The sequence below is a fragment of the Perca fluviatilis genome, chromosome 1 (assembly GCF_010015445.1).
Source record: "Perca fluviatilis chromosome 1, GENO_Pfluv_1.0, whole genome shotgun sequence".
NCBI classification, from domain to species: domain Eukaryota; kingdom Metazoa; phylum Chordata; class Actinopteri; order Perciformes; family Percidae; genus Perca; species Perca fluviatilis.
In genome coordinates, this window is record NC_053112.1 from 7433706 (window position 1) to 7447791 (window position 14086).

The 14086-nt window shown below is 42.6% G+C and overlaps 2 protein-coding genes and 1 long non-coding RNA gene across 3 annotated transcripts in view; 1 reads left to right on the forward strand and 2 right to left on the reverse strand.

Annotated features, from left to right (window-relative positions):
- LOC120568176 (protocadherin Fat 4) overlaps positions 1-3553 on the forward strand; it is a 47160-nt gene extending 43607 nt beyond the window's left edge. Inside the window, exons 28-30 of the mRNA XM_039815515.1 lie at positions 329-406; positions 490-526; positions 2779-3553. Of these exons, the coding sequence (XP_039671449.1) occupies positions 329-406; positions 490-526; positions 2779-2925 (262 nt within the window). The 3' untranslated portion in view covers positions 2926-3553. The remainder of the gene's footprint in view (positions 1-328; positions 407-489; positions 527-2778) is intronic.
- On the reverse strand, positions 211-7362 carry LOC120568185. Its single transcript, XR_005640671.1, has 2 exons — positions 6457-7362; positions 211-518 (listed from the first exon to the last, which is right to left on the reverse strand). It is a non-coding gene; the product is annotated as an uncharacterized LOC120568185 (long non-coding RNA).
- A 2-nt stretch (positions 7363-7364) lies between these two features.
- usp34 (ubiquitin specific peptidase 34) overlaps positions 7365-14086 on the reverse strand; it is a 110546-nt gene continuing 103824 nt past the window's right edge. The window contains exons 73-78 of the mRNA XM_039810750.1: positions 13780-13903; positions 13554-13633; positions 11451-11591; positions 10397-10537; positions 10128-10284; positions 7365-8492 (exon numbers count right to left, since the gene is read on the reverse strand). Of these exons, the coding sequence (XP_039666684.1) occupies positions 7687-8492; positions 10128-10284; positions 10397-10537; positions 11451-11591; positions 13554-13633; positions 13780-13903 (1449 nt within the window). The 3' untranslated portion in view covers positions 7365-7686. The remainder of the gene's footprint in view (positions 8493-10127; positions 10285-10396; positions 10538-11450; positions 11592-13553; positions 13634-13779; positions 13904-14086) is intronic.

Consider the following 14086-nt stretch of genomic DNA (forward strand, 5'->3'; position numbering starts at 1 on the left):
GCAATGTGCAGTACAACAAAAATATGGTGTTTTTTGAAAATTAAACCATGTAAACCTATTCTGGTACAACTAAATACAATTATGAACCTGAAAATGAGCAGAATATGAGCACTTTAAAGACGTTAACTTAGAGAGAAGTCTACATTCTGTAAAAAAATGCACACATACGCATTGTGCTCTATAAAATAATAAAGTGGAAATAGTTTTAGACACGTTTGGAATATTTTTATTCTTAAATATCAGCATCCCAACGCGTGACTCCTCCCAGGATTTCGGTCAGTGTCCGTCAGACTTCAACATGTCAATGTGTGTGTGTGTACTCTCTCAGGTTCAAGAGGACGCAGAAACACCAGGAGGATTCTGACAAGGAGAGTTTGGACATCGTCCGTAAAGCTGAAGGTTACACGTAAGTCCTCCGAACGTTCAAACGTCTTCACAGTTCTCCATCTGACGCCTGCTTTTAATATGAATCCCTCCGGTTTGTTCCAGGAACTGGTCAGAGGAGAGTCCTGAAACATCTGAACAGGTAAAAGAGAAGAAAAAAAAAAAAGAGCAAATTTAAAGTCTCACGATGACCTATTATAACAAGCTGACAATCAGTCCTGTGAGAACCACGTATCTCTCAAAAGTTTTTAAACTTTTAATGGTGTCAGCTTTGGGACGATGCATTTCATCAGCTGATCCAAGAAGCTTTTTAAAGACTTTATTGAGTTTAAGAAGGATTAGTTTCTAAACACAAAGGAACATCCTTCAGTTCATCACAAACATTCAACATCTGGAGATACGTGGTTTTCACTGGACAGGAAGGGGATGAAAAACTGTCATCTGAAAAATAACTACAGCTGTCCGACAAAAGTAGTGGAGTACAAATTACAATATTTACTTCTGAGATGTAGCGGATAGGCCCGCAATTAATTTATTGAAAGCATTTGACATCGACATGTTTTAATTATGTAAAGACATGATCAAGGAGTTCAGATGGAGCCCGTATCAGGGCCATACTTAGTCCAGATAGAGCCCGTATCAGGGCCATATTTAGCTCAGATAGAGCCTGTATCAGGGCCATATTTTGTTCAGATAGAGCCTGTATCAGGGCCATATTTTGTTCAGATAGAGCCTGTATCAGGGCCATATTTAGTTCAGTAAGAGCCTGTATCAGGGCCATATTTAGTTCAGATAGAGCCCGTATTAGGGCCATATTTAGTTCAGATAGAGCCCGTATCAGGGCCATATTTAGTTCAGATAGAGCCTGTATCAGGGCCATATTTAGTTCAGATAGAGCCTGTATCAGGGCCATATTTAGTTCAGATAGAGCCTGTATCAGGGCCATATTTAGTTCAGATAGAGCCTGTATCAGGGCCATATTTTGTTCAGTAAGAGCCTGTATCAGGGCCATATTTTGTTCAGATAGAGCCTGTATCAGGGCCATATTTAGTTCAGTAAGAGCCTGTATCAGGGCCATATTTAGTCCAGATAGAGCCTGTATCAGGGCCATATTTAGTTCAGATAGAGCCTGTATCAGGGCCATATTTAGTTCAGATAGAGCCCGTATCAGGGCCATATTTAGTCCAGATAGAGGCCGTATCAGGGCCATATTTAGTCCAGATAGAGCCTGTATCAGGGCCATATTTAGTCCAGATAGAGGCCGTATCAGGGCCATATTTAGTTCAGATAGAGCCCGTATCAGGGCCATATTTAGTCCAGATAGAGGCCGTATCAGGGCCATATTTAGTTCAGATAGAGCCCGTATCAGGGCCATATTTAGTCCAGATAGAGCCCGTATCAGGGCCATATTTAGTTCAGATAGAGCCCGTATCAGGGCCATATTTAGTTCAGATAGAGCCCGTATCACGGCAATATTTAGTTCAGATAGAGCCTGTATCAGGGCCATATTTAGTTCAGATAGAGCCTGGCTCAGATAGAGCCTGTATCAGGGCCATATTTAGCTCAGATAGAGCCTGTATCAGGGCCATATTTAGCTCAGATAGTGCCTGTATCAGGGCCATATTTAGTTCAGTTAGAGCCCGTATCAGGGCCATATTTAGTTCAGATAGAGCCCGTATCAGGGCCATATTTAGTTCAGTTAGAGCCCGTATCAGGGCCATATTTAGCTCAGATAGAGCCTGTATCAGGGCCATATTTAGCTCAGATAGAGCCTGTATCAGGGCCATATTTAGTTCAGATAGAGCCCGTATCAGGGCCATATTTAGTCCAAATAGAGCCCGTATCAGGGCCATATTTAGTTCAGATAGAGCCCGTATCAGGGCCATATTTAGCTCAGATAGAGCCCGTATCAGGGCCATATTTAGTTCAGATAGAGCCTGGCTCAGATAGAGCCCGTATCAGGGCCATATTTAGTCCAGATAGAGCCCGTATCAGGGCCATATTTAGTTCAGTGTGTTATATCTCACTATTTTTGGTAGCCTACTGTAAATGGCCAGTATGTACTTTATTTTCTTCATTCGTTGAAGCCTCTGTGTTTACAGGCTTGTGGTGATGTGCAATGTGCCAAAAAAAAAATCTGTTTAGTACTGCCAGTTTGTGTTGTTTTGTCATGTTTCATGTGTGCAATAAACATTACACTTCGTGAGAAAAAATATTGTGGCAGAGAATCGTGATGTCAATTCTGAGCTTAAAAAAAAAAAAATCTTGATTCATATTTTTCCCTGAAACTGGCAGGCCTAGTAGCAGAGTAGAAGTAGAAAGTAGAAGAACATGGAAATACTCAAGTCTAATGTACTTAGTTACAATGGTAACTATTATTGTTTTGTGTTTCAGCGACACACAAAGACACATGAGAGGAGAACGCAGGACGAGCAGCAGAGGACAGACGACGGTGGGACAGTAACGACGGACGGTAACAGTGTGAGATTCAAACGGGACGGACAGATGGAGGACGGTAGTGAAAGCCGCACTTCTCTCTGATCTGAACGCAGCAGCCTTCAGTCCGCCTGTATGGAGTCTGCAGAGTGCCACTAAAATAATTAGACTATACTGATTATACTCAGTCCGCCTGTATGGAGTCTGCAGGGTGCCACTAAAATAATTAGACTATACTGATTATACTCAGTCCACCTGTATGGAGTCTGCAGGGTGCCACTAAAATAATTAGACTATACTGATTATACTCAGTCCACCTGTATGGAGTCTGCAGGGTGCCACTAAAATAATTAGACTATACTGATTATACTCAGTCCACCTGTATGGAGTCTGCAGAGTGCCACTAAAATAATTAGACTATACTAACTGATAATGCTCAGTTAATATGTTTAAGGTGAGACATGTTTTCAATCACAAAATGGGAAAACGTAAATGTTAGCAGGAAACAAATAAAGAAACTGAAGTGGGTTTTGATAGACCGAGACGGACACAAAATAAAAATGTGAAATGTTAAAAATAATTGTGATTCCATTTTGAAATATTTTTTTTTTTTTATATTATTAAGAAAAGTTCGTTCTTGACCTTTTTGAAAAGCAAACTTCAGCCACTGACGAAGACCGGGAGATGCTGTTAAAAGCTCTGGAAAAAAATAGTAAACACACACACACATATATATATATATATATATATATATATATATATATATATATATATATATATATATATATATATATATATATATATATATAAAAAACAACTTTAATTTTAAGAGCAAATTTAATTAATCGATCTAATAAATGTTTATCTTTTTTATCTTTAGTACTTTTTTTGCACTATCCCTTGCTGCTGTGACATCTTGTAACCCCCGTTGTGGGATTAATAAAAAGGATTTTGAATCTTTTTAATAATTAAAATTGACATTAAGTTATTCATGTGGCACTCTTCAGCCTCCGTACAACAACAGACATCCCAGCAACTGATTTTATGAAACAGTTTTAATAACTAAACTCAGCTGCTGTCGTGTTCAGTTTGACTTTTTAAATTATAAATAAATTAGCTTTTCAGCTGGTGCTGCATATTATTTCAGCTCATGTTCAGCCCGAGAGACAGAATGAGACAAAATGGCACTTTATTCTAGAAAAAAAACGTTTTAAGGAAAGAGCTACAATGCTCCAACTGTACTTTTTTAAGTTTAAATAAGGAAAAAAAGATGAAATTCTGGGCAAGTTATGGAAAGAACAGATTTGTGGTCCGATTGTCACTGCAGTTAAGTTTAATTATCAGTCTATTGAGTATTATCAATGTCTGTAAAATGACATGACCTGCGGCCCTTTGCTGCATGTCATTCCCCCTCTCTCCCCCTTTCATGTCTTCAGCTGTCCTGTATAAATAAAGGCCTAAAATGCCCCAAAAATAATCTTTTAGAAATGTCAAACTGATCTGATCTTTCATGCTTAAAATTTAACGGAACTCAAATGTTTAAATGCCACTTCTCCGTTTTGTTTTCAGACCGTTTTTTATTCTAATTTTCCTCTTTTCTTTGATGCACTTGAATGTAAATACTGACGCAGCTCTGCAGAAACACTGGAACATACTGGAAAATGTGCGTCTGTGTGCATTTCAATCTGTATAATAAAATAAATTGAGTTGTCTATCAGTTTGGAATTCATCTTTTGTAATATTTGCAAAGTATGAAATAAAAAAAAAAACAGACTTCCTGCTATTTTAGTATTTTGAAAAAACAAATATATATTGTGACTTTTTTGCACTGAACGACAGTGATGAGTTTGTCGTGAAGTCAGTTTGAACTCAAAACTTTACGCATGAGTGCAAAAGGATTTTAACACATCAACATTATTCCGGTTGTGGACCATGGATTATTAATAGGGAAATAAACCAGTTTTTATTTACCCGGTTCTATCAGCCAACATGAAATCAGGACAGGTGGTCAGAGAGCACAGGGGAGACGCTTAGTTTCTACTGGCTGAAGCTAATGATGCATTTTTACTCGGAAGTCAGATCCTCGTCACTCTCTCACTCGCTCTACCACACAAAGAGACACAGACACACAGAGACACAGACACACAAAGAGAGACCGACACACAAAGAGACACACACACACACACACACACACACACACACACACACACAAAGAGACAGACACACACACAGAGACAGACACACACACAGAGACACACACACACACACACAAAGACACAAAGAGACAGACACACACACAGAGACAGACACACACACAGAGACACACACACACGCAAAGAGACATACACGCAAAGACAGACACACACAGAGGGCGCTCTACAGCCTCCCTGTTGGTAACACTAGGATTTATTTTGTTATTGTCATTTTGTTCAAAGGACTTAAAGTTTCATATCTTAAGTTTGTATTTTTATACATTTTATTTAAGAGAACTTTAATATATTCTGTTCTGTTGAGACAATAAAACAGTATGCAGTATTATTTTTAAACTGCATTATGATAATTTAGTGAGGACTCAAATAACTACAAAGAACCAATGTTAGGGAAATCGGTTTATGTTTTGTTACACTTTTCTGGTTGTTTTTTTATTAAATATATATCGGCCGATATATCGGATTATAAAATCATCAAATATTTGTATCGGTATTGGCCTTAAAAATCCTTTATCGGTCGGCCTCTAGTACAGTTACCTCAGTTACACCGTCAGTCAGAAAAGGTTCAACCAAGTCTGAAATCTTTGGTGACAAAACTTTAAAATAACCAAGTTGTAAACCCTGTTATGAGCTGTGACGCTTCACGATTTCTGCCCATTTTCACTTTAAAATGCAATAAGAAAACAAAACAACTGTACAGCTGCAGTAATACTGGCACTGGCACACGCACCCCCCCCCAAGTGTGTTATATATAGGGTTGGGTACCGTCGTAAACGGTAGTAACGAGACCGAATAAGAAGGAAAATTTCAGTGCCTCATTCCGATGCCCGACTTATTTTTATTTTTTTTCAGAAGCATCGCTGCACAGGGCGCTACGTTACCGTTAGCTCGTAGCTGGATTAAACCCAACGGTTAAAACGCTGACCGCTAACGTTGAGCGGTGTAAAGTGTGACTGTATTTCCCTGTAGAGGATCCCAACAGCGGGACCTAACAGTTTCCATAACAGTCTGACTGTAGCTGCCGTTGTAGTTAAAACAACACAGACTGTGCGTTCACTTGAAACTCGCCAGCCTCGTGGTGCATTCAAAGTTATTGTAAAATACCCTTTTCGCATCTGGTGCTTGTTTTTGTCGTTTAACAGCAATTTACTGGTGAAATAAGTCACGGTTATAAGTTATTATTAATGAAATCATCTAATTTTGAACATATATGGCCTTAGCAATAAACAAGCTGTTCTTTAATGTCGCCGACTGTCGTTTTTTTTATATTTTATATTATATACATTATAAATATATGATATATATTTCGGTTCAGGCACAATTTAGGCACCGGCACCGTTTTAAAAGTATCGTTTTAGCACCGGTATCGTAAAAAAAACCAAACAGTACCCAACCCTAGTCATATAAAATATGATTCTGTACTTACATGTACACGTCCCAGGCTTAGCGTCCCGTACGTCACCGTAGAAACAACGTCTTGCAGCCTGAAAACAATTCTTTTTAAAACTTCAACTTTTCTCTTTTTCGTCAAACACTGAGGAAAAGATAAAGAAAGAAAAAACACCCTCACAGCTCCACGTTGATTCAAGTTCATAATTCTTCTTATTAAAACTGTTTTTATTAATTTATTCTCTATTAAAATAAAATCAAAAAAAAAAAAAAAAAAAAAAAAAAAGGTCAATCAGAACACAGCAGAAGAAGCGAAAAATAAACAATAGATTATGGAATGTACTTCAGTAAAGAAAAATAAAAAGCTCCAGCTGGTCCAACATGGGGAGAGGGGTGGGGTGGGGGCTTTTATTATACAACCACAGTCAAATAAAGCACCGCTTTGATATATTCATATATATATAAAGATATTTTATATATATATTTATATAGTTTTCATATACACCTTCAGGCAATGACTCAGAGAGGATTCTTTACAGAATCAAGTTTCTCGTGGTTCTCTTAATGTACAGGTAAACTTCGCTTCTGGATAATTAAACCGCAGAAAAAAAGTCAAGGCAACTTTCTTTTTTTTTTTTTTTTGCCTCGTTCGTAAAGTACAAAACTGGCACAGAGGACGACCGTTTTTTTTTTTTTATACACAGTAAAAATACAATAAAATTAAATTACATACAGGAGACAAAAGTTCTGTAAACCTTTCCCCGTAACAGCAAACCTCAAACAAATAAAATCACTTTCCAAAAAAACTAATTCAAAATCAGTATAAAACACACAAAATGAAAAAAAATAAAATAAATGAGAAAAGAAAAATGTGCTATAGCTTGTACGACATTTTCTCTTTTTTACTTCTTTTATTTGTCAAACGGGAGGGTTGGGTTTTGGGGGTGGGCCGGCTGACCGTGGAGTCGGAGTGGAGTTTATTTTTAAATTTTTATTTTATTTAATAGAGCGAAACGACACGGCGAGAGCCACTGAAGCTGGAAAACCCGCCCGACTGAACATCAGCAGAAGGCAACGAACAGCAGCGCACAAACAGCAGAAGAAGAAGAAGAAACCGAAAAACAGAAAAAAAAAAAAAAGTTTGGTTTTTTTTTTTTCCCCTCTGAGAAGAATTCAGATTTCCAAATAGAGAGAGAGAGAGAGAAAAAAAGGAAAAAAAAACAATGTTTTTTGTTAAAGATCTCATGGCGGCTGTGAGTTGATGATGTCATGAAGAGGGCGGGCCCTTAACAGACAGTTTGCTAACTATGGCGATGGTGGCTTCCACCGTCCTGTACAGCATGTCCAGCATGTCGGGCTGGGGGGGGCTGGCGCCCGGAAACACCTGCAGCGAGGAAGAGGAGGAGGAGGAGGAGGGGGAGGGGTCGCTGCCGCCGTCTGGCCCCTCCCCCACAAACCCAGAGGCCAATGGGAAGGCAGCGTCCTCCGAGAGGGGCGTGGCCGCGCTGCCCTTAGAGCCCGCCTCTTTCTCTTCCTTCCCTTCCTCCGACGTAGCACACATGGCCTCCCCTCTCCTCCTCCTCTTCTCCTCCTCTTCCTCCTCCTCCTCCTCTTCCTCCTCCACCGCGGCCGCCATGCGCCGCGGTGGCTCCGCCTCCTCCTCCGCCGCCGGCACAAACCCCTCCCCGGCCTCGTGCAGCAGCGAGGAGGAGGACGAGAACGAGGAGGAGGAGGAGGAGGACGACGACGCCTCCATCTTCTCCTCCTTGGGGGAGGGGGAGGAGTCCAGGTTGCCCGGGGCGACCGGGGGAGCGGGGTCGGGAGAGGGCGGGTCCTGCTCCGTGCCCGGGTCGATCAGCGAGGACGAGTCCCGCGTCTCCGTGTCCGAGGTGCTGGCGGGCGTCAGCGCCTCCTGCTGGTCGGGCTTGGGCTCGCCGCACGGCGGCAGGGCCGAGGAGGAAGAGGAGGTGGAGGCCACGCAGAGCGGCGCCACCGCCGCCGCAGATTCCCCCGTTCTGTCCTCGTCACTGCTCACCCTCCGTCGCTTCACCGGGGTCGCCCCTTCGTCCTCAACTGAGAGACACACACACACACACACACACACACACACACACACACACACACACACACACACACACACACACACACACACACACACACACACACACAGACAGACAGACAGACAGACACACACACAGACAGACACACAGAGACACGCACACAGACACACACACACAGATGCACACACACAGATGCACACACACAGATGCACACAGACAGACAGACAGAGACAGACAAACACAGACAGACAGACGCACACACAGACAGACAGACAGACAGACAGAGACACACACACACACACACACACAGACAGAGACGCACACACACAGACAGACAGACAGACAGAGACACACACACAGAGACAGACAGACATACACAGACACACACACACACACACACACACACACACACACACACACACACACACACACACACACACACACAGACAGACAGACAGACAGACAGAGACGCACACACACACACACAGACAGAGAGACACACACACACACACACAAACAGACAGAGAGACACACACACACAGAGACACACACACACACACAGTTTTTGTTATGACCTGCTTCATGTAGTTCTATCCAATCCACTTTATTTATATAGCACAATTTTAACAAACACAAGGTTTCCAAAGTGCTGCACAAAAAGATATAACCGAATAAATAGATAACAATAAAAGCACAGAGGTACCCAATATAAAGATAAATGCTATAAAATTAAAATAAAATGAAATAAGTAGAATAAATAAAAACTAAAATGCACTGTCCGCACACAATTAAAAAAAGCAAGTATACACTGGAACATAGGGTCAGTTTCAGCAGATATGACAAAGATAGTTTTAGTCTTACCTACTGCACCTTTAAAAGGTATAGTGGAGGATTTTCCCGAATTTTAGAAAAGAACCGCCCTCTGTACTTTTTGAAAAAATGCACATGCGCAACACTCTGCCTGCTCCCGAGACGTAACGCCTATTAAACGTGTGCACGAGAGTGCACTGTTTACAAGTTGCTGTCGGCATGGTTCATACAAGCTACTTTCAGAAAGAAGATTTGCACTTTTTCACAAATTGAGATGTTTACCGTGTCTGCGCGGTGCGTGACTTGTGCCAGGGCTAGCATCGCTAATCATAGCTTAGCTACATCAACTTTTAGTAGCAGTGATTTTAAAAGGATTTCTCCAAATAGCACGCCAAACTTTACCTGTCGAGTAGAAACTTCGCGACTGAGGCATCGGTGGAGAGCCCAACCTGTGCTTTTAGCGCACGCCAGCGTGTGAAATGGTCTCCCAAAAACACTCGTCTTGAGAACGGCGAGCTTTCATGAACGGCTGAAACCGTAGCTCACCACACATATACACCTGAAAGTATTCATGCGCAGAAAGCGAAAACTACCCTAGGGACGAGCACGTACGACGGCCTTACGTATACATATCACCAGACTGATTGACAACCAGGAGGACCAATTATTTTGATGATCCACCCGGAAAAAGAAAATCCTCCACAATACCTTTAATTATTGTATAAAACCCTTTTCAATCTCTAAATGTTCATATTTATTTCAGTTTCAGGACTTCAGCTTCTGAATCAGGTCAATATTTCCCAACTAGGTCTGAAGCGTGTGTGTGTGTGTGTTGTACCTTTGGCCTTCTGGTCCTTGGCCTCGAGCTCCAGAGCGCTGCGCTGCTGGACACAGACCCGGCAGCGATCCAGCAGCTCCTGCAGCGCGGGGCAGAGGGCCGGGTCCACGCTCTGGGGGGGCTGGACGGACAGCAGCAGCACCAACGCCCTCAGGTCCTGACGAACAGAGAGAGAGAGACGCTCAGTCTCAGACCAGAGATAAAAGGTGCTGTTTGGGGGTGTGTGTGTGTGTGTGTGTGTGTGTGTGTGTGTGTGTGTGTGTTCGTACGGCGTTCAGCAGGCCGCTGGTCTTGCTGAGCTCCAGGCGGTGAGCCGCCAGCTCAGGCTGCAGGCTGCTCTGTTCACTCAGCAGGTTGGCCACCAAAACACTGATCAGGTTGGAGCAGCTGGGACCAGACAGCACCTGGACCTACAGACAGACAGACAGACACAGACACACACACACACACACAGAGACGGACACAGACACACAGAGAGAGACAGACAGAGACACAGAGACACAGAGATACACACAGACAGAGACACAGACAGACAGACAGAGACACACACACAGAGTTAGGGCTGGGTTTAAAACTTTGATTTTCTAATCTATCATTGGAATGATCCGTAATCGATTCATAAAATCCCGAGAAGGATCTTTTAGGAGGCTGCGTTTTAAAGCTAGACTGAAGACGTTGGTATCATCTGAAACTAGACGATCTGAAGAACACATGTCATGTCATAGCTAAATAACGCTCCAAAAGTTAGGCGAAATTTTGGCGAGGGAATAACCACCACGGCCGTTTTCACAGACATATGGCTTTATGTAGAACTTCTCTGCTCTAAAGAAAGCAGTTAGGCTGTCTCTACGTCACTACTTTGGGCTCAATTCTTAACGGTAACATTCATATTTTTAGGTTACAGGTTAGAGGGTTCCTCGTACAATTTACAGCATTGGTTCTCTGAGAATCTCTTTCATATCAGAGCTCAATTTCTATTGTAACTGATATATCCCAAATCGATATGGAATGAAATCAAAGTGGAACATTGTGAATCTGAATCGATGGAGGAAATCAGCGGCGAAAATGAGTTCCGATAGGGCGTGAGATAACGTTAGTCATCTGTTGCCAGATCTCGTGAGAGTTAGTTCCCGAGACAGACAGGTCAAAAAAAAAAAAAGAAAACTAATTTTCTCCTGATGATGTGTCTGTCTGAAAAATGCCATTTTAGTGTAACAATGTTGTGGAGATATGTGGCTTGTGTAAACTGGGTCCAAAAATACACTTTGGTGACTACGGGGCGAAAGAATCGCTCATAATGTGTGTTCACGTTTTTTTTTGTACCTTGTGCAGGAAGCAGGTGAGGAAGGAGTACGCGGCGTTGTTGTTGAGGAACGTCCTCTCGTCCATCAGGATGCACTTGATGTACTCGCTGAAGGCCGGATCCTCACACAGCAGCTTCACGCACGTTTTAGCCAGAACGGACTGAAAGACAGATACATATCGCTTTATTGTTATTCTCCTTCGACGAGGCTCATTAAAAAACATGCAAACACACCTTTTAAACACGCAAAACGGCAGCGCTACAGAGTCTATTTTGTGTCGTTGGGAGTGGTTATTGCAGAGGGAATGAATCCTGTAATCCTGAATCGCAGTACTAAACAGGCGCTGTGTACTTTGAGCTGAAAGCTGCCAGGCAGTTCACTCTGATAGTGCATGTCCACAGTGGCGTTGATTTATTTTTTTAAAGCACCCATATTCTGCTCATTTTCAGGTTCATAACTGTATTTTAAGGTTGTACCAGAATAGGTTTACATGGTTTAATTTTCAAAAAACACCATATTGTTGTTGTACTGCACAGCTCTCTCTCACTGCTGCAGATCCTCTTTTCACCTGGTTTCTGTTTTAGCTACAGAGTGAGACATCTTTTCTTCTTCTTCTTCTGTACCATCTTCGCACATGCGCAGTAGCTCAGATCGTAGATCATGTCAGCTAGCTAACTCTAGAGACAGTAAAAGAAAGGCTGTTTCTCCGACTTTGGTCAGTTACAAGGCAGGATCAGCTGGGAGACTTCTAAATGAGGGCGCACATGTAAGTAGTTCTTTTGTAGATTATGGTGAACTTGTGTGTGTTGTAGCAGTGCTTTGCTATTGAGAACGATGTAGCATGCTAGCGTTAGCGTTAGCCGGCTAGCGCTAGCATTAGCCGGCTAACGCTATCGCTACGAGCTAACGGTTGTGGTTAGACAGATCATTTCGGACTGTGACGTCACAGTCCGAGGCCGATTTTGAACAGCTCACTAGGAGACTGAAAGCAGGACACATTCAGAAACCGTATCTCACTCAAAACAGCATAGATGGATTTGTATGTGTGTATGTTTGTAAGTTTGTATGTGTGTGGAAGCACCAGAGACACAAAAGAACACAGCAAATCCCAGAAAAAGTGTTTTTTTCATAATATGGGCACTTTAAGATTATTTTTTTGAGGCATTTATTACACAGGACAGCTGAAGATGTGAAAGGGGGAGAGAGAGAGAGAGGAGGATGACATGCAGCAAAGGGCTGCAGGTTGGAATTGAACACGCGGCCGCTACGGCAAGGACTGAGCCTTTATATGGGGCGCATGCTCAACCAGGTGAGCCATCCGGGCGCCCCAAATGTAGCGTTGTTTTAGCCCAGCATTGTACGCTTGACAGCCACGCCACTAGCAGTTTCTCTTCACTGACCAATGACAAGCAAAGAAAACAGGCTCCGCCCTCCTAAAAACCACGAGTGCCGCACCTGATTGGACGAACGCCTTGCTCGTGGGGCTGTCTGCTCCCAGATTTTCATAACAGACCAACATGGCAGGCATTTGTTTTGTCATGAAGTGTGTCCACCTTTATATTTTTCCTTATGCATTAGGTTTGCACGATATTGACAAAATGTGATATCGCGATATCGATGTTAATTTGTTGTCTATCTATTTCTTCACTTACACTGTCACTCTGTTGAAATATGCCCACACATGGTACGCTCCATAGGGTTTGTCACATAGTGGACCAGTGGTACGCTCCATAGGGTTTGTCACGTAGTGGACCAGTGGTACGCTCCATAGGGTTTGTCACGTAGTGGACCAGTGGTACGCTCCATAGGGTTTGTCACATAGTGGACCCGTGCGCTGATGTGCACATAAGTGGCACGGTAACCACGGTAACTGGCCAATGAAACCTGATCATTACAGTGTTTCAAGCTCTAAATCAAACACAACTAAGCCACACACAGCCAACTGACGGGACGCAGCGCTCCACATATAAACTAAATATTGCATACTTACACACTTTCGATATAATATTGTGCGACCTGATATCGCGATAACGCTATTGAGTCGATGTATCATGCAACCCCATAAACAACAACCACATCAACCGTCTGTCTGGCGATAAAACGTCTTCAATTTGTGACGTACCTGCGACTGACAGAGCTCCGTCCACAGTTTGGGGAAGAGAGCAAGGTGGAGAGGAAGTCCTTCATAAGCGATCAACACACCTGAGAGAGAGAGAGAGAGAGAGAGAGAGAGAGAGAGAGAGAGAGAAGAGAGAGAGAGAGAGAGATTGTATGTAAATATATCTGACTTTAGGTTTCTGTGTGCAGGTTCTGGTGTGTTTTCAGTTCACACACAGATTCCTACGTACTCAGTTTGACGAGCGTGTCGGTGAATTTCTCGCAGTTGATGGCGACACGACACAGCAGGTGGCTGAACTGGTGGTAGGACAAGAAGTAATCCAGCAGCATCCGGTCGTACACCTCGTCTTTACCCTGAGAGAGAGAGAGAGAGAGAGAGAGAGAGAGAGAGAGAGAGAGAGAGAGAGAGAGAGAGAGAGAGAGAGAGAGAGACACACACACACACATTACTACCAATATCAGGCTCCTGCAGATTTTAAAGACCCAATGTGAAGATTATCTCAAACATTTTTTTAGTTTTACAGTTTTAAATTTAGT